The sequence below is a fragment of the Trachemys scripta genome, chromosome 2, assembly GCF_013100865.1.
Source record: "Trachemys scripta elegans isolate TJP31775 chromosome 2, CAS_Tse_1.0, whole genome shotgun sequence".
In the NCBI taxonomy this organism is placed as follows: domain Eukaryota; kingdom Metazoa; phylum Chordata; order Testudines; family Emydidae; genus Trachemys; species Trachemys scripta.
The window spans coordinates 107,864,147-107,885,218 of record NC_048299.1 but is presented as its reverse complement, the minus strand read 5'-3'; the positions used below and the strand labels follow the sequence as shown (position 1 = coordinate 107,885,218).

General features: G+C 40.7%; 1 protein-coding gene across 3 annotated transcripts in view; it reads left to right on the top strand.

The window, feature by feature from the left end:
* Positions 1-21,072, top strand: part of PTPN3 (protein tyrosine phosphatase non-receptor type 3) — a 279,790-nt gene that overhangs the window by 74,470 nt on the left and 184,248 nt on the right. For all 3 annotated transcript variants that reach the window (XM_034761382.1, XM_034761381.1, XM_034761380.1), the window contains one exon: positions 4,827-4,981. In XM_034761382.1, coding sequence (XP_034617273.1) covers positions 4,844-4,981 — 138 coding nt within the window. In that variant the 5' untranslated portion in view covers positions 4,827-4,843. The remainder of the gene's footprint in view (positions 1-4,826; positions 4,982-21,072) is intronic.

Sequence of the window (21,072 nt, the reverse complement as noted above, 5' to 3'; positions counted from 1 at the left end):
GTAAAAATAAAAGTATTTTAAAGGCAGAAAAATATTTTCAAAAGAGCTGTTTTTAGGGAAGGAAAGGGGAAGGAGAAGAACTTTCAGGGAAAGAAAAAACTAACAACTTAAAATTAATAAAAGGAAATGCTTTGTTTACATTATGCCATTAGCGTTTGGAACTCATTGGCAGGAGGTATCATTGATTCCAAGAATTTAGGATTAAAAAATAACCCCTCTTAAATGGATAATGAGCACATGCACCGTTATATTAGATAAGATAAAAGATATAAACCTTCATGCTTTAAAGCATAACACAAGCTCAGAAGAGGTTAAGAAGAAACTTTCCCAGTGGACTGTTATTTTATAACTGTCAACGCCATCATTCTTGCACCTTTTTGTGAACCATCTAGTGTTGCATCCAGGATACTGGATTGGAGGAATTGTTGCTCTAATCCATTATGGCAATTCGATAACTGAGCCCTACTTTTATAAAAATCAAATTCATATTGTGTACAGACCTGTTTTGATCATTTTAAACCCATTTTATGTGGAAAGATGAGGGAATCCGCCAGAGATGGTGAAATATCCCTCAGTAATCTGTCATGGGAAAAGAGATAAAAGTGTGCAAGAATCTGAATACTTTATCCATGTACATAGAATAGACCCCACAGAACTAATTTGGCTGGTACATAAGACTGTGTGTGGTTATAGACTTCAAGGATTTTGAATTTTTTGGGTCATGAGCGCAGATTGGTTATTCTTTATATCACTTATGCTGAATTTCCCAGTTTTATTATTTGGAGCATTCAGCATAAAACCAAAGCATATCTGACAAATATAAACATAAAGTGTTAGGCAGAGTATAAATTTATCTATCTTAACTATAAGCGCCTCACAAAAATTTACATTATACGCATAATAGCAAAATAGGGCAGCCAAACAGGTGTCACCTGTAATTGCTAGGGACCTTCTATAAATACTTTAAGAAGTGTGACTAATGGGTTTGTGGCATAGAAAAAGCTCGTTCTGATTCATTTGAGGAGACACCTGAAAGTTCAGTGATCATAAGAGACATTATACATTCTCTTTGATGGCATTCAGAATTCTAGCTATATTATGGAAAATTTAGTAGTGGCATTTCACTGTCATCCTACACAAAAGGAATGTCAGTTCTAATGCCATCTCTGACAAACTTTCTTTAGTGGCAAGGTTCAGAAGGAATTTCGCCTCAGGTTCGGAGAGTGAGCTACAAATTACTGAGAGTGGTGAAAGGATTTTGAGGAAGTTGGAAACCGTTTAGGAGAGGAGATGTAGAGCTCTAATTTGCAGAATCCTCAGGAGTTATGTTCTGATAAGGCAAACCAGTCTAGCAAACTTGCCTGAAGTATTGCTTAGGGTAGCCAGATAATGTGTTAGAGAGGATTTAATTGTGAAATTAGAATGGGACTATTCATGCTACTGTGTACAGTTTAGTTCTGTAAAGAATTTGTGGTTATTTTGTCATAGTAATCTGTTATAAAACAGTTCTTTCTATAATAAATCTATCATACCACTCTTGCTTTTATTTACATGGACCTTGTGTTTTGCCCAATTTAATCTAATAGCCCTTGATCACTGATAAAACGCTACTCTGTTACCTCTAATAGGGAGAGCTCAAAAAGATAAGTAACGGGTGCAAATTTAACCAGCTTATAAACCTCTCTGAAAATCACATTCACATATTCTTAGTGGAGGCTTGTTAGGATTTGGCACCTAAAATCTCCAGAGACTGTCTGCACTCAGCATCCTTCATTCCATGGCTGCTGTGGTTGCTCAGGCCTTTTTTCTCCCCTCGCTTACTTTTCCCAGCAGTAAGGGAACCAGGCATCAGAACTGAGAACAGGAAACTCTTGTGTGCTCTGTGTTTTCCCTGATGGAGCACAGGTATCCTGACTGGAAAGCATAGGGGAGAAGAGGAAGTATGAAGGGAGGGAGTGGGCATAGGATCAGAGGGGGGCACAGAGATGAGTGGGGGCACATGGGCAGATGGGTCTGTAAACAATAGAACATACTCCCCTCCAGAACATGGAATTGACCCCCAGGATTCCTTAGTCTCAAAATGCCTCTGCTGTCCAGCAAATAGCTGTGAATCACACTAGGAAAATGTGATTCTTACTCATCTAATGGCTGGTCTATGGAATAGCCTACTACTGCTGCCAGTTACTGAATTCAAGTGGAAGAGGTTGGTGCTTTGAATTTAAAGTTTCAGCCCTGTTGATGACTCGTGGGGGGTAGTATGGTTCCACATGATGGAATGTGTATTTTCAGTTTAGATTTTTTTTTATTAGGGAATTACATATATATTTTTAAAAAGTTAAAAGAAAGTTAAGGTTGCAATGTCTAGAACTCAGAAATACCAGAATTAAGGTTCCCATGCAACCATAATTCATCCCTTTATGCATTATGGTAGTTTTAATTCCAGGATTGCATACTGGTTTTTTGACAAGAGCCCTGCCTCATTCATTCCACACAATAGATGGTGCTCACTGGATGAGAAACATCTCATTTAACTCACTAGTTACAAACACACTAATTATCTCTCAAAACAGCATTTTTAAAGTAAGGAACTGGATCTGTAATACTTTATAGAAGTAATTTTCCATATTGCACTTAAAAATGACTATTTTTAGATGAGAAATGGCAAAGGATTTATTTTTGTATTTGTTTCACTATGATGACAAAGGAAGCATTGCCCTTTAACAGTGAAAATCAGCATGCTGGATAAGGAATTGAATCTGACTAATTTATAAATGGGTCTTGATGTTACAAAATATTCAAACATCAACTGTAAATTTGCTAATAAAGAATAAATATTTAAGAGCTGACATAGCATATATTTAGATTTGGCAGAATTTGATTTTTTAAAATAATGTCAGTGAACAATATCAATGTTTGTTTTTTTCATTTGATCAATTTAAATTTTCACAGTTGGAGGAAATTATTGAGGGGAGGGTCCGACAATGTTTAATGATGTTGAGTTAAAGTTAAAGCTTTATAATTGTTAAAAAGTAAATAGTTAACATCACATGTCAAAATATACAGAGTAAATATCCTTAAATCACACTCAGTTCTCAAACAGCATTTTTCTTACATTATCGAACTGTAAATTTTTATGATCATTGATGAAAATATTTGTAATCAATTAGTGTGTGTATGATGAAATTGACATTTACCATTAAAAAATCTAATCCTACCAAGCCCGTGTATATTTGTGTGCATGACTTTAAGGACTCAGACTTCTCTTTTGAGGATGACATTATTGTCCTAGTGTTTTAAATGTATAATATTATGCAAAAATGAATAATTACATGGCTTTCTCTACATATTAGTACGTTATGAAATTTTGCGTCTCTTGGCCGTGCTGTGCTTTTTTCCCGTGTGCTTTGTCTTGCCCCGTATTCTCCATATTCCTTTATGCATGTTTGTTAATTGGTGAAGTCATAGGAAACTGGGATGCAACAGGTAATCATTATAGAGGAGCCCATGCAGTGTTCTGTTAACTCAGCATTTCTTTGCTAAGCAATATAACAGAATGAATGTGAATTAACTTTCATTTGTCTACTTGCTTTTAAAGAAGTGTTTGACCTATATGAAACTTCTATTAAAGTTAAACATTGATCCCTTGGACAGATGTCTGACAATTCAACCCTATTACAAGAATTTTAGTATAAAATTTAAAGTTTCTGATCTTCTTAAAAAAAAGAAAAACAAGTTGAACTTTTGGAGGAGAATTGACAAAAAGAAAATTCTGGAATGTTTCCCAGGTGGCTAATGGGGCTTCACTTTACAAGTATTCTCGTAACTAATCTCTAATAACTTTGGTAATGTTGATAATTAACCTATACAATTATCTGGTGTGTGAGTTGACAACCAGTTTTGCAATCTGTGTTGCCAGTTGGCAAACTGATGTAGTGAAGAGATTTGATTGTCTTCACTGAAATATTTACAGATTCCCTGTACGTAACTGCTTTTTTACTCCCTCCCTTGCTGTATCATATTTATTTTTTTGGTTTGTACAAACTATAAGATTGCCCGTTCTGGGTATCTTTTTTTTTTAATATTTTGAAACCAAACCTTATTTCCATCTTGGAGGTGGGGGCAGAGTGGGGGGCGTTCTCTGTAGCCATAACATCTTGGCTTCATATTGACTGAGTCTATATTTTCAATCTTATGAAAAAAATTATAATCATGTACTTTAAGAATAATCATTTGTTGCATTTCTGCAACAAAATGTTGTTTGAAAGAGTGACACAACTCTAAGCTTTCACTTAGTTTTTATTGTAGTCTAAAAAATAGTTAAATTAGTAGAATGAAACTTAGACAGAGAATGTAGAGTTTCTGCAAAGCATACTTTCAGAATATGTGTAACAAATTTATTAGAAAGGGTTTCTAAGGTCATTTTCTAAATGCTTAGATCAATCATTTTGTGTAATGTAGAGTGAGTGTACATTCCTGTTATAAAATTAAGGTAATTACATAAGACTGGTCCAAACAACTTATACTGGTTTAACTACAGTTGGTTTAAAAATTGTGCAAGCCCCTGTATGGACACTTTCATTATAAGTGGCTTGCATAGCTAACTTTTATTAGTTTACAATTGGCCTATATAAGGGATCTGAACAGGCTTAACTAAATGGTTTTTTAAACACATTTTAGTTGAACTAGTGTAACATTTGTGTGTAATTCAGGGCCTTGCTTTGTTGTGGGGGGTTGTGTGTTTGTGTGATTCTCTGAAAAGTATGGATGAAACTGTTCTCTTTAGTGTATCTTAAGGAATGTACCAAATATGTTTTTTTGTTTTACAGGTTATTCAGCAATAGTTATGAACTCCCGGTTACGAGCATTAGGTGGGAGGATAAATAATATACGAGCATCAGAACTACCAAAAGAGAAAACCCGATCAGAGATCATCTGTAATGTCCACTTTTTGGATGGCTCAGTACAAAGCTTCAAAGTCAATGTAAGTTCTGAAGACTTTTTTTCACATTGGCTTAAAACTTGAGGTTTTCTAATTTCTATGATTCAATTATTAGCCAAATATTGTACCATGAAGTAATATTAAATCAGACCCTCTTCCCCATTCCTGCCCCTGAGTAAAATGAAGAGAGACCGTATCTTGGAATGTTACAATTTTTCCTTTCTTGTCCATTAGTCTAATTACTGCAATATTTTGTATGTTGGATCTGCAAGTCTCTAAAGTTTTTGAAGCAAATACTCTGAGACAAGTTGCACTGTACAAGATGCCTCTCAGATCAAAGCTGTTTACTAAGCACAAATCATCATTCCAAATAGCATAAACCCTTTCTAGAATTTAATACCAAACCAAAACTTAATGGAGGCATCTTATTTACTACAATATATTGAGTTAAACACACCTTTTGGTCCTCAGTGGCAGTGTCATGCAATTGGTCTAGTTTAACTCAGACAATCTAACGTGGTTGTGATTTTATTGAATTATTTTATGCAAATCCAGACAAGTCTGTATCCCAGTTATAGGGCCAACTAAATCTCTGTCTACTTTCTGGTCTCTAAGTGCACGCACCTCACATCTTGGGTCTTTAGCTCATTTTTGCTTGTTTGGAATTTCACAATTCTGCCACTCTCAGACCAGCAGCACTTGCATACACTATCCCATGTATACCAACCGCTTATCACCCTGCAGGTTCAGTTGGGTTTCAGGCAACTGCATTTCCTCTCTTTGGGCATCTTTGACCCATAATATAGACCAACAACCTACTTAAAGAATTTTGCTTAAGCACTGGAATAAAACATTAAAGAGAGAAGGATTTTAAAACATTCTATATGCATTTCTCTCTTACCTGATATTCTACTATTTCATAATGGCATCCTAGACAGGCTTACATTCTTCAGATACCATGGTGGGTTCCTAATGGCTGAGCATGTTTCAGTTGGTGTTCTGTCTGCCTCACTGAAATTTCCCTTTTAAACCCTGCAAGGTTGTTTTCCAAAAGATTTCTTCACATGTTCATGGGCTTTGGTCCCCCTAGTCAAACCAGTTTTATAGGCTGTCTGAGGAGAGGAGTGGGACAGAGCCATTGTCCCTAAGTCACCTTTAAGCAAAATGATTAGGTGACCATTGTGAGTCATCTCGTTGGTGCTTGGAATATTCAGACAATCCTCCTCCTTTGAGTGAAGGTCCCTATTGGATTCCACTGAGGGCTAAGTTCTCTGCCTGAAAAAGAACCTCATGGGTACCGCAATTAGGCGACAGTCAGATCCTGGCAGGTGAACCCCCCCCGTACATTGGTCTGAACAATCTAAGAGTGCTCCCCCTATTGCAGCGCCTCTATCAGGCTCCATCAGTAACAGTGCTATAAACACCACGCCAAGGCCTAGCCATGAGCCACGAAAGCTTGCACATAAGCATGGCAGTAAGTTTTCCTCCAGATGCAAGAAACATGGTGCACCATCCACGAGTTCTGACCATAGAGGAACGATGCATTCCAATGCCCATGAGAATGACAAAAGGCCGCACGGTTCGCTGGATCTGCTGGTCCCAGTTCCAGAACCATGTACCCCTTCTGCTTTGGCTCCCCCGGTGTCCCGTGAATTTTCAGTTCTGAGACCGATCCCTTTACCAGTCCTGTTTCTGTCCATAGGCTGGGTACCATTGACTCCGGGGAGACTTGGAAGTGCTCCCAGACCGCATAAACAGTTTGCTCTGGAAAGAGAGAGGTCTCTGCGTGTTCCATTGCAGTCACCTGTTCAGAGGGCCCCATGTCCTGTGTTAGATCTACCACCTGCTGGCCATACCTCTTTAATGCATCCCGTTCTGATGGCTCCGTTGGCACCACCATGTGTGCAGGGCTCCAGTTGCTCTGAGACTGAGGATTTGGATGTTTGACATGGTCCGGACTGTTTCCGTTCTGGAGACATGACTTCCTCAGGGTTGTGGTGGCACTGTGGCAGTTTCCTTCTTTACTGCAGCCAAGGAGCACAGGTATCCGGCTCCTTGGGCACTGATGCAACTGCAGCAGGGTCAACCAGGTTGGCCATATTGGAGCTCATGGCCCTCAATATTTGACTTCGGAACCATCTTGTTCAGCATGGGAGGATTCTCCTGTATCGCCATCTGATCCTTCATTGAGTAGACGCTCGGAACTGGGGTTATACGATGCACCAGTCAGCCCGGTGCCGACGGATCCAGAGAGATTCCCTTCATTGTCCCTAGATGTGGCTGTCATCAACACCCTCTTTCCCACCAGAGGACTATTGTCAGTTTCAAGAGCTATTATGAAGGATAGACAATGCTCTTGAGATCCCACTAGAAGAGGTGCAGGATGGTCAGCACTGGTTACTAGACATTAATCTGCATGCATCAGTACAGACAACGGTGGCTTTACCAATCAACTATGCCATTCTTCAACCACCATGCACCATATGGCATACCCCAGGCACATGCACCCCCACCCCAAAGGGGACTGACAAAAGGTACTATGAAAAAAGAAGAACAGGAGTACTTGTGGCACCTTAGAGACTAACAAATTTATTAAGCATAAGCTTTCGTGGACTACAGCCCACTTCTTCGGATGCATCCGAAGAAGTGGGCTGTAGTCCATGAAAGCTTATGCTTAATAAATTTGTTAGTCTCTAAGGTGCCACAAGTATTCCTGTTCTTCTTTTTGCGGATACAGACTAACACGGCTGTTACTCTGAAAAGGTACTATGTCTCCACAAAGCATTTGAGTTTTTATTCTCACACCCTCCACCTAACTCCCTGGTGATCCAGGCTGTGTCGGAGTGGACCAAACAGCAGCATCCACACTCCAGCCTGACACACAAGGAGGGCAAGAGACTGGACCTTATGGCTCGAAAGGTCTCCTCAACTGGACTATGGTTCCAGATCTCTAACTACTTGACACTTACGGCCAAGTATGACTTTATAAACTTGCAGATAGATTACCTCAGTAGGATCATTCCTGATTCCAAACAGTTTTACAGGAAGGCAAGTTGGTCACCAGGTTAATACTTCAGGCTGCATTTGATTCAGCAGACATGTCCTCCTGAGTATTGGCTGGAGTCGTCATGAGGGGGGAATCCTGGTTACATTCCTCATGTTTCCCTGGAGAGGTACAAAATACAATTGAAGACCTTCCCTTTGGTGAATCACAGCTCTTCAAACAAAAGACTGATGATTCCTTACTGAAAGACTCTAAAGCCACCTTACAATATACTAGCTCCAAAGTGAAAATTTTATCACCTGACACCTACATAACTCCACACTTACCATCAATGAGCCTGTGAGCCTCCTCAGAAATGGCCTAAGGTACACAGAACCCATCTGCCTGTTCCGGCAATGCAGACCTCTGGACAACACACTTAGTCATTGTGAAAAATGCGACTAGAGAGTCGTCAATCACTCCATACACCAACACTCCTACAAACCACCCCTTTTAGGGGTTGTTTCAAATTCTTTTGCCAGCATAGAGAGCAACAACAACAGACAAGTGGGTCCTGGACGTTATTCAACACAGCTGTACCATTGAATCTATTGTGCATCTCTGCCCTGATCCCTTCTCCAGGATCACTGTCCTGACAATATTCTTTACCTAGAGGTGGACTCCGTTCTGCAGGAGGAATGGTGAAACTACCCCCTGCAGCCTTTCAGGGCACAGGGTTCTACTCCAACTACTTCCTGGTACCCAAGAAGAAAGGGGGATGGAGACCAACCTTGGTTCTCCAACACTTCAACCATTCGATTCACAAGCCAAAATTCCTCATGGTTACGCTTGCGGCCATCATTTCTTCATTAGAAAAAGGCACGTGGTTTACGCTTTCTGTATGCAAGATGCCTACTTCTATATCTACATACCTCTGACTCACAGGCAGTTCCTGAGGTTCAAGATGGACCATTGACACTTGGACTTACGCTTCCCCTGAGAGCCTTCACAAAGGGTTTCTCTGTGGTAGCGACTCACCTCTGACGTCAAGTAGTCCTTGTCTTCCCCATCTCAACCTTTCCAGACTACTGTTCTAATTTCCAGGAGTCTGATTTGTCGTGCATACGCCAAGTCTCACCTCACTTAAAAACAACTTGCTTACAAAATCAGACCTAAAAATACAAGTGTGTCAGAGCACACTATTACTGAAAAATTGCTTACTTTCTCATTATTACCATATAATTATAAAATAAATTAGGGGCTGTCAAGCGAGTAAAAAAATTAATCGTGATTAATTGCATGATTAAAAAAATTAAGATTCATATGTCCCTTCATGCTTCAACCAAAATTCCAGAGGACATGTGTCCATGCTGATGACAGGTTCAGCTCAACAACAATCCAAAGCAGTGCGGACCAATATATATTCATTTTCATTCTCTGATTCAGATGCCACCAGCAGAAGGTTGATTTTCATTTTTGATGGTTCGGGTTCTGTAGTTTCTGCTTCGGAGTGTTGCTCTTTTAAGACTTCTGAAAGCATGCTCCACACCTCGTCCCTCTCAGATTTTGGAAGGCACTTCAGATTCTTAAACCTTGGGTCAGGTGCTGTAGCGATCTTTAGAAATCTCTCATTGGTACCTTCTTTGCTTTTTGTCAAATCTGCAGCAAAAGTGTTCTTAAAACCAACATGTGCTGAGTTATGATCCGAGATTGCTATAACATGAAATGTATGGCAGAATGTGGGTAAAACAGAGCTGGAGACATACAATTCTAACCCAAGGCATTCAGTCACAAATTTAATTAACACATTCTTTTTTTAATGAGCATCATCAGCATGGAATCATGCCTCTGGAATGGGGGCTGAAGCATGAAGGGGCATATGAATGTTTAGCATATCTGGCACGTAAAGACCTTGCAATGCCGGCTACAAAAGTCCCATGTGAACACCTGTTCTAACTTTCTGGTGACATTGTAAATAAGAACGGGGCAGCATTATCTCCCATAAATATAAACAAACTTGTTTGTCTTAGCAATTGGCTGAACCAGAAATAAGACTGAGTGGACTTGTTTTTGTTGTTGTTGTTGTTACATAACTGCACTAAAAAACAAAACGACATTTGTAAGTTGCACTCTCATGATAAAGACATTGCGCTACAGGACATGTATGAGGAGAATTGAAAAATACTATTTCTTTTGTTTTTTACAGTGCTAATATTTGTAATAAAAATAATGTGCGCACTGTGCACTTTGTATTCTGTCTTGTAATAGAAATCAATATATTTGAAAATGTAGAAAAATATCCAAAAATATTTAATACATTTCAATTGGTATTCTATTGTTTAACAGTGCGATTAAAATGTCAATTAATCGTAATTAATTTTTTTGAGTTAATCACATGAGCTAACTGCAATTAATGGACAGCCCTAAAATAAATCAATTGAATATAAATATTGTACTTCCATTTCAGTGTACTATATAGTATATAGAACAAAATAAACAAATACTTGTATGACATTTTACTTTGTACTGACTTCTCTAGTGCATTTTATGTAGCTTGTTGTAAAAAGAGGCAAATATCTAGATGAGTTGATGTACCCCCTGGAAGACTTCTGCGTACCCCCAGGGATGTACATACCTTTGGTTGACAACCACTGATCTAGATGACTGGCTACTGGCAATGCAATCCAAGGAGGAAGCTTGAGAATCAATGTCCCAGCTTCTTCTCCTCCTCTCATCCCTAGTGGTGATGAGCATCAACATTGAAAAATCGACTTTGCACCCTACATTGTCCCTGGAATTCATAGGCGCATGCATCAACATGGGCTCGGCACAGGCTTATCTGCCAAGGGACAGGTTTTAGAGCCTACTGGACCAGATCAACCCTTCGGTCTCAGCCAGGACCTATCCGTCCCTCCTAGAGCACATGGCAGTATGTATGTACATCACGTCCTTCGCTTGTCTGTGCCTTGCTGCCTACAACTATGGTTGCGAAGTGTCTACTCCTCTATGCACCAACCCATGGAAATCATACTCAATGTACCACTGGAGGTAATCATATCACTTTGAGGGTGGATAGGCTCGCTACGAGTCTGCTCCAGGATGCCCTTCCTTCCATCCTCGCCGAGTAAGAGTTGTAACGGATGCGTCACTCACAGACATGGGCGCCCACATAGATCACATGACACAAGGCACCTGAACTGTGTGAGAAGCCAGGATGCACATAAACATACTGGAACTTCGGTCTGTATGCAAAGCGTGCCGTTACTATTTTGCCTTCCATCTAAGGATCTCAAAGCATTTTACACATTGATGAATTAAACCTAAGTTCATATGTGATTCAGGAAGTACCATGTTACAGATGAGAAAAATAGAGTTGGAGAGGTTACTTGACTTGCAAAAAGTCACAGATAATCTGTTGAAGACAAGAGTGAAACTAAGCTCTAGATGCAGAAAACTTTTTTTTTCAATTGGTGACTTTCAGGTCCCAGGGTTTACAGGGCTGGCAGTTAAAAGAGAACCATCGTTTTACTTGACAAGGGAATGGTTTTTAGATGGATTCTTTGAGAGGCAATAAACATGGAATTTCATGTGTGATTTCTTTATTTTTAGTAATTTCTGCATAGCAGCACTTAAGAACCAAAGACACTCTGACCCATTCTGGGCCTGGGAAGATCATTCCCCTACCATACATTTTTGTGTGATTACATACAATTTCACCAGTACTAAATCTTCACAAAGAAGAGAAACATTCTTTTGAATGTCTCCAGCCAAGAGCAGCTAGAGCTTGACTGCTGTTTCAGAATGGTTTTGGCAAACCTTGATTGCAGATAAACGGCACCAGTTTGAAGAGACTTTAAGTGGCCATTCTTCCCCTTGGAAAACAACGTCTCCTTTTCATCTTACAGCAACTTCATTATAAATAAGTGGATCTGTTAGTGTTCCAAATGTATAAATTGGGCCCGTATTTGGTTTTCCTTTCTAGATGCAAGAGTTCTCACGAGATACTAGCAGTAGAACTGCACCTGAATGATCTTGGGAACTCCCTGTTCTGCCAGCTATTATTTTTTGGTGCCTCTGTTTATGCTACATCAGGTGATTTGTTTCATTATTTTCTTCTGCTTTTAACTACCTTGTAATGATAAAGTAGCTAAACCACATGTATATTAGCAGCCCAGCAGTGTGAAACTTTCCCAGTCATTCATTCTTGACACGTCTCATGGGATTGCCTTATCTGTCAACCTACAATAAGCCCATCTTGGCACATACCCTCGCTGAGCCTCTGAAAAATGGAAAAAAAAAAAAATTGCAACTGTTGAAAACCAATTGCAGTAGAGATTAGATATGCACTGTAAATAGAACCAAGAATTTGCATAACTTTTAATTAAAAATAGACCTACATGAGAATTAAAACTACATATGTTGGACACAAATATAAACTTTTGGCAGTGTATTCAGATTAAAAGAACAAGCTGATAAAATGCATATATTTTGATTGCATCTCTTTTGGAGGATTATGGGATGCTTTATTTCCTCTCAGTGGCATGCCACCACTTTTGTCTTCTTTCATAATATACTATCAGGTGAAGGGGACTGGACAGTCTATATTCTGATGCAACCAGTCATGCAGTATTTGCAGGTTGCCTCCCTGACTTTATGTGGAGGAATGACGGAGAGTGAAAAATCTGAGATGGGAGTCTTACTTGCTGCACAAAATGTAACCACTTCTAATTTTCAGTAGTAGCACTAAGCAGGATATACCACAATATTCATGTTGCAAATCAAATACTTGTAGCTTTAAAGATGCTTTAAAATGTATTAATTTTGAGTGAGAAACTTAAGGTAAAGTTGAAAAATCAGTCTCAAGCACCTAAAAATGTCAAAAAACTGTGGTTATGTCCTCCTGAATGGGGTCTTAGAAGGCTCTCTGAGGCTCAGCCAAGTTTTGACTGAATTCTTTGCTTTGTATCCTCAATATTCTTTAAATAGTTTCTTTATATGGAATTCCTTATGGCTTTTAAAAAGAAAGAAACCAAGTCCACCACATTCCATATTTGCTAAACAGCAGAAGAAATACTCTGTATTTTGTAGTATTTACAATCCACGAGGCAGAAACCTCTCTGATTCCAGGCACACCATAATATGGAAGAAAGCAGAATTCCTGTAGTGCCCTGTCTTCCCCATGCACTTTCTCTAATCATAGAAGAAAAGCATAACACTGCCTATGAACTTTCCTAAACTGAATATGTATGTGCAGTTATGCTGACAGACTTAGATCGCATCACAACCCAATGCACAAACACTTCCAAACCCTTAGCTTTCACAAAGCACAACCAATTTTCATTAAACCATTTAAAGGCATGTTTGTAATACAGAAGCTATATCCCTGCAAAATTCCAAGTTCTTATCTGCTACTTATACACTGGAGCTCCTTTAGCAAGAAATGCAGTATTTTTTCACTCTTAAAGCTTCAAAATAGCCAACCATTTTGGTTAAAATTTTTCAAAAGGATTCAGACTTGAGAGAACACTACGAAATTTCAGCCAGAAAGGTAAATAATTAAAAAAGTATAAGTCACTGAAGATGACTCTTAATTTTGCACAAATGTTTTCATATTATCTGTGAGTATTGCTAAACTTAGATATCTTAATTGTATCTTTATTTTATAGCCTTTTGTAAATACAAAGAAATGTCTGAGTTTTTACAATCAGTGTATGGTATTGATACTTTTTGTTTACTAGCTTTTTAAAAGAATGAACATCACATGGGACTCATAGACTTTAAGGTCAGAAGGGACCACTAGTCTGACCTCCTGCACAATGCAGGCCACAGAATCTCACCCACCCATTCCTGTATCAACCCCCTAATCTACGTCTGAGCTATTGAAGTCCTCAACTTCTGGTTTAAAGGCTTCAAGGTGCAGAGAATCCTCCAGCAAGTGACCCGTGACCCATGCTGTAGAGGAAGGAGAAAAACCGCAGGGCCTCTGCCAATCTGCCCTGGATGAAAATTCCTTCCTGACCCCAAATATGGCGATCAGCTAAACCCTGAGCATGTGGGCAAGACTCACCAGTCAGACACCCAGGAAAGAATTTTCTGTAGTAACTCAGATTCCACCCTATCTAGTGTCCCATCACAGGCCATTGGGCATATTTACTGCTAATAGTCAAAGATCAATTAATTGCCAAAATTAGGCTGTCCCATCATACCATCCCTTCCATAAACTTATCAAGCTTAGTCTTGAAGCCAGATATGTCTTTTGCCTCCACTGCTCCCCTTGGAAGGCTATTCCAGAACTTCACTCCTCTGATGGTTAGAAACCTTCATCTAATTTCAAGTCTAAACTTCCTGATGGCCAGTTTATATCCATTTCTTTTGTCCACACTGGTACTGAGCTTAAATAATTCCTCTCCCTCCCTGGTATTTATCCCTCTGATATATTTAGAGAGAGGAATCATATCACCCCTCAGCCTTCTTTTGGTTAGGCTAAACAAGCCAAGCTCTTTGAGTCCCCTTTCATAAGACAGGCTTTCCATTCCTCGGATCATCCTAGTAGCCCTTCTCTGTACTTGTTCTAGTTTGAATTCATCCTTCTTAAACATGGGAGACCAGAACTGCACACAATATTCCAGATGAGGTCTCACCAGTGCCTTGTATAATGGTACTAACACCTCCTTATCTCTACTGGAAATACCTCGCCTGATGCATCCCAAGACCGCATTAGCTTTTTTCACGGCCATATCACATTGGCGGCTCATAGTCATCCTGTGATCAACCAATACTCCGAGGTCCTTCTCCTCCTCTGTTACTTCCAAGTGATGCGTCCCCAGTTTATAACAAAAATTCTTATTAATCCCTAAATGCATGACCTTTCACTTTTCACTATTAAATTTCATCCTATTACTATTACTCCAGTTTACAAGGTCATCCAGATCTACCTGTAGGATATCCCGGTCCCTCTCTGTATTGGCAATACCTCCCAGCTTTGTGTCATCCGCAAACTTTATTAGCACATTCCCACTTTTTGTGCCAAGGTAAGTAATAAAAAGATTAAATAAGATTGGTCCCAAAACCGATCCCTGAGGAACTCCACTAGTAACCTCCTTCCAGCCTGACAGTTCACCTTTCAGTATGACCCATTGTAGTCTCCCCTTTAACCAGTTCCTTATCCACCTTTCAATTTTCATATGATCCCCATCTTTTCCAATTTAGCTAATAATTCCCCATGTGGAACCGTATCAAATTCCTTACTGAAATCGAGGTAAATTAGATCCTCTGCATTTCTTTTGTCTAAAAAATCTGTTACATTTTCCCAAAATGTCTTTCTTTGAGAAGGTAAGTCACATTAAATCTGACATCCTGAAATGTGAAAGAATATCAGTTGGCCAAGGATTCAGAACAAAAAAAGGTAACCAAGTCAGATCCATGAAGCAATGTCTTGATGGGAAAATTGTTTCACTAAAGTAATAAAGACTAAGGCCATGTCTGCACTACAAAGTTAAGTCAACTTCATGTAAGTCGACATCGAGCCTCTGATTTAAGCAAGTCAATCTTGCGTATCCACACTACGCTCATTGTGTTGGCGGAGTGCATCCTCACTAGCAGCGCTTGCATCGACACATGGAGCACTGCACTGTGGGTAGCTGGAAGATCTAGAGCGGAGCAATTCACTGTTGCTGGCAACAGTTATGCATCACCTTGATACGGCCGAGCAGCGTTTATGGGCTCAGGAAACAAGCACTGACTGGTGGGGCTCATGAAGCCATATACAGGCAGCCTGGACAGCAATAAGGACTGGTTCAACCATAGGCAGAGCAAGTGAGGAATGGTGGTGGAATGTGCCTTTGGATGTTTAAAAAGTCGCTGGCATTGTTTGCTTACTAGGTTAGACCTCAGTGAAAGCAATATCCCCATTGTTATTGCTGCCTGCTGTGTGCTCCATAATATCTGTGAAACAAAGGGAGAAAAGTTTCCGTTGGGGTGGGGGGTTTAAGGCATATCACCTGGCAGCCAATTTTGCACAGCCAGATACCAGGGCAATAAGAAGAGCACATTGATGGGCTCTGTGTCTTCGTGAGGCTTTCCAGTTTCAGCAATGAGCCAAAGTAATGTGGCACTTATCTGTGTTGTTCCTTCCCAAACTGTCCCCTCCTTTGCATTTTCTCCTGTGTAAACTCCACCCCCACCAACTACCATGTATTTAATGAATAAAGAGCCTTTTCCCCTCCATCCGTTAAGTTTTATTATGCACACAAACATACAGAGACAGCAAAGAAAAGTAAGATAACCTGGGGCACAAGGGCTGATGATACTGCGGGGGAGGGAGGGGGGGAGAAGCAAGGAAAGCTTGCTTACAGATGCACTGCAGTAACAATCAAAGGTGTGGGAATGGGCTCCTTCTGGTCCTAGTACCCTCCCCTGGTGTTGAGTGCAAGGGATGTCAAACTCCTCCTCTCCTCCCCCTCCCCCCGCTTCATAGGATATTTGATGGAGGAGGCTGTAGAATTGGGCAATGATGGCAGCAGGTTCAGCATAGGCTGCGAGGAACATCCAGCTGCCTTTCTTGAACCTCAACCAGATGCCTCAACATGTCTGATTGCTCCTTCATAATCCATAGTATCTCTTCCTGCGTGGCACGCTCTTGTTCCCTGCATGATCTCCTGTCCTCCCTGTCCATGTCCATGTTCTCAGACAGTGTGATCCTCCATGCTCTGAGCTCCGTCTTGTCACTCGGAGGCACGCATTAACTCATTGAACATGTCCTCCCAAGTCTTCTTTTTCCACCTTCTAATCTGGGGAAGTCTCTGTCCTGGTGTGGAAGATGTGCCAACAGACAAGGTTTCAGCTACAAGGAATGCAAAGCACCAGGGTAGTATTGACAGTGCATACATTGTTTCTAGTGCAAGGTTAATTTTTTTTATAAAAAAAAACCCCCCACCCCTCAAAACACTTCACTGCAAGCCACAACGTAATTAAAACCACTGGCTATTGCAAGAGTTGGTTTGCTGCTCCAGCCACGGTGAGTAAGGCCACGAGGCATGGGCGAGAGGTCTTGTCCTGCTGCTTTTGTGAAGACATCTTTGGGATCACAGGTTGGAACTTGAGAAAAGCCTCCTTTCCCCTAGCAACCTAGATGGTGCTTGAGGACAAGCACCAGTGTAAAGCCCCCCAAATAGTTTGTTTTTTTACAAAAGCGGCACTGGGTTGGAGGGAGGGGGAAGGGAGACATACAGGAAGTCACCCCCCCCCCCTTTTTTTTCTTTCAGTGCTGCTTGCAATACACATGATCCCTTCCAACCACAACCACAGCACATTTGGAAAAGCCTGGTTGTGTGACCCAGATTTCACCAAACGGGGCTGATTACTTGTTGAATTGTTTGCGGTTTAAGGGCTAGCATTCAAAACTTCTCCCGTTTCCCTTAGGTGACTCTATACAATATAACTCTCCTGAAGGTAACAGAGGCTGCAAGGGAGCAGATGCTGCAAGCATCTTGGTACAGACCTGGTCCTTGTGCTGCAATGATGCCAGCAGAGTTAATACTGGAGTGGCATGGGAAAGTGTCCTACTGTGGTGGACAAAATAAGGCAGCCTTTCCCAGAAATCTTTTGCAGAGGATTGCAGAGTACCTCCATGAAAGCTTCCTAGGGATCTCCATGGAGGATTTCCAGGCCATCCCCGTGCACATAAACAGTCTTTTTCGGAGAGCACCCTCTGTGTAGCTGCTGTGGCCACTGATACCCACTACACCTATTTTTTTTGTTCAGATTAAACATAAAAAAGAAGAGCATGTAACCCCTACAGTTTAATTGGAAATGTGTACTCACCAGAGGTGCCTTCTGCGGGATCACGCTCCACCGCCAGCTGGTCCAGTGAAGGGATGGGCTCCAGGGTTAGAAACCATTCTTGGCTGACTGGGAGAATGGATCCTCCACTTGCCTACCTCAAATTATCTTCCTCCTACTCCTCGTCAACAATGTCCTCCTCGTTGTTGCTCGAGGTTGCCCGGGGTTCCTGGGGAGGTATCCCCAGAGCGTTTTGGGGGTGGTAGTGGTGGGGTCGCGGCTGAGAATTGCATGCAGCGCCTCATAAAAACAGTGTGTCTGTGGGGCAGAACTCATGAATGACTGTTTGCCTCCCTTGTCTTCTGGTACGCTTGCCGAAGCTCCTTTATTTTCACATGGCTTTGGTGTGCGTCCCTGGTGTAGCCCTTCTCCCACATTCCCACGCAATCTTGGCATGGATGTCAGTGTTTCTTCTGCTGGATCTGAGCTTTTCCTGCAGACTCTTCTCTTCACACAGCAATAAGTTCCACAACCTCCTGTGTACTCCATGCTGGAGCACGTTTGCAGCCTTCAGTGTCCATGATCAGCTGTGCTGGCGAGCTCTCCACACTGAATAAACAGGAAATGAAAATTCAAAAGTTCCTGGGCCTTTACTAGAGGAGTGGCTGTTTGCTGTGTACCTGGCTGATGTGCAGTGGAGTTGAAAGTGCTCTTCAGAGCAGTCACAACAGAGCACTGTGAGACACCTCCTGGAGGTCAATTCATTCGAATTACACAACGCGGTGTCTACACTAGCCCCATGTCGACCCGTGGATGTCAAATCAAGCGCTACTCCTCTCATGGAGGTGGAGTACAGCAGTTGACTTTACAGGCCACTTAGTTTGGCGGAAGTGATTTGGTAGTGTAGACACATGCATTATTAGATTGACTTAATGCGGCTTATGTCGACTTAAGTTTCTAGTGTAGACCAGGCCTGAATTGACTGTGGTGGTTTGATTGTGCAGAGTAAAAACATACTTGCTTTTTTTGTTTTGTTTTGTTTGTTGTGTTTGCCAGATTTCTGGAATGACCATGGATTTAAATTACTTTTCAGTCACTGACCATGAGTGAAACAGAACTAACCATGTTTTGATTCCTGCAACTAACAACCAAACTGAGGTTGGAGCTTTCTCAGTATAGGAAGTGGCTCAGAAGGTAAAGCATGTCTGGAAGTCAGCGTAGGTTCCAAAATCTAGTTATCTAGGAACTGATGTCTCCTTGGAAGAATCCGCAGATCTAGAGATCACACATTGAAAACTTGCAACTTAATTCAGTGATGGGGTCAGTGGCGGGCATATTTAAACGAAGAGAACATTAAAACAAACTGAATAAGCACATTAGGGTATTTTTTTGCTCGTCATCAGTGAAATATTCAGCATTAGCCTACAAACTCTTTTTCACAGCTAGAGCTCCTGTTTCAGTCTGTCTGCATTATCAGGTAAGAGAGGAGGAGATCATATAAAAACTTGTTCTCAGGCAGAAGTGGACAAGGCAGCTCTTCATCTGACATTCCATTAAATTAATCCGCTTTTGTTTACTTTATGTTTAGATGTCATATAAACAATATTTGTCAAAATCCTGTTAAAATACATGTAAAAATATGCACGCGTGTGCACACACACCCCATTTCTCCAAATGAAATCAATAGGAATGATTTGAGCCTCTGGCTTCCAGATGCTGGGACTAGACGACAAGGGGATGGTTCACTTGATAATTGCTCTGGTCTGTTCATTCCCTCTGAAACATCTGGCATTGGCCACTGTTGGAAGACAGGATACTGGGCTAGATGGACCATTGATCTGACCCAGTGTGGGCCATTCTTATGCTGTTACAATTTTCTTCTTGTCCTAGTATACTTTAAAACTGCAGAAAAGTTGAGACCCAGAGATATTTCACAGCTAATACTTATTTTGAATTTTAATGTATTTATCATGAGCGTACTGCTGAAATAGCTGCAGAGATCTACTAATAGCATTTTAAAATGGAGCTGAGATACGTAACATCTTCAAATGTCGTTTTGGGAGACTGTGTTGTTCCCCCCCATCCCCTGTTTGCAGTTATGAAGTCCCAGAAAGTTGAATTCAGGCACCCTTCTTTATTCAACTGGTGAACTTTTGAATTTTGTGAAACCAGCAGGGAGTCTGTGATCTATTTCCTTTTCATCAGATAAAATGGAATAGATTTCCTCGTTTTCCTAGTGACTGGATCGGTAGGTACCTGGATAGTTGAAACTCAAGAGTCTCAGAACCAGTCAGAATAAGAGAAAGGTAGTGTTCGGCAAGGCAAGTAGCTTGAGTAACAGTACAGAACTTCCCTCTTATCTGAAGGCGTCTGCTGGACTGTCACGTTCAGGATTGTTGGTATTCTTACTAGACATGTTACTCTAGAATTCCCAGATACTAAGAGTGACCACAAATTCAGCCTTTCAGATGTAGACTTCCTCACAGTCACCTATGCCTTTGTTACTTGAAGGCTTTGCCTAGTATAGCTTGTTGTACCTGAGACTTACCTTGAAGGCATCTCAGAAGCTTTAGTCAGTATAGATTGTGGTTATCCATCTTTTTGAGTAGCTCAGATGGCAAGAACACACACATCTATGCCCCCAAATGACCGTGGCTGTCATTTCCCTTATAGATGAAAGTCAAGGTTACCTATACGTGCTGAAATGATCTCTTCCCTCTGCTCCATCATGACACTTGCATCCATCTGGAACACTGTCTGTCCAAAGGATAGAAGCGAATTCAAACCAGTGGCAGGAAATTCTCTCCCTTCAGAAGTACCTCTGAAACCAAGTGTGGTATAGGATACTCTGTTTTAAAAGTATTCCCAGATTTTTTGCAAACCACAGGTTTTCACTCTTAGGAGGTTGGGTGGTTCTTTCCCTGTCCTTCAAGTTCAAAACAATATGATGGAATGGGATCACTGTGCATATGCTATGCTATGGTATTGGGGGAAAATACCACTTTTATTATTCTAAGTCATGCAAAATGCACTCATGATGCTGAGCTCTTTTATAAATGTTTATATAGCAATAATATACATTCCCTCTGCAACTTTGGTGTAAAAATAACTAGAGTTTTCCTTTTAAATGTTTCATTAGCAAATGGGAGCAAACGGGTGGTACTAGAAAGAAAGTTGTGGCTCTATGGTTTTAACTCACTGGTTCATATGCTTGTCAGGAATTACTATATTCAGGCTCAGAAGGATCAGATTTTTATTGGTAAATGTCCGTTTCACCATACACACACACACACACATTTGTTGAAAAGATATTTCTATTGATAATTAAAATTTACATATAGGCAAAGAAGGAAAATTTCTACTTGAGAAC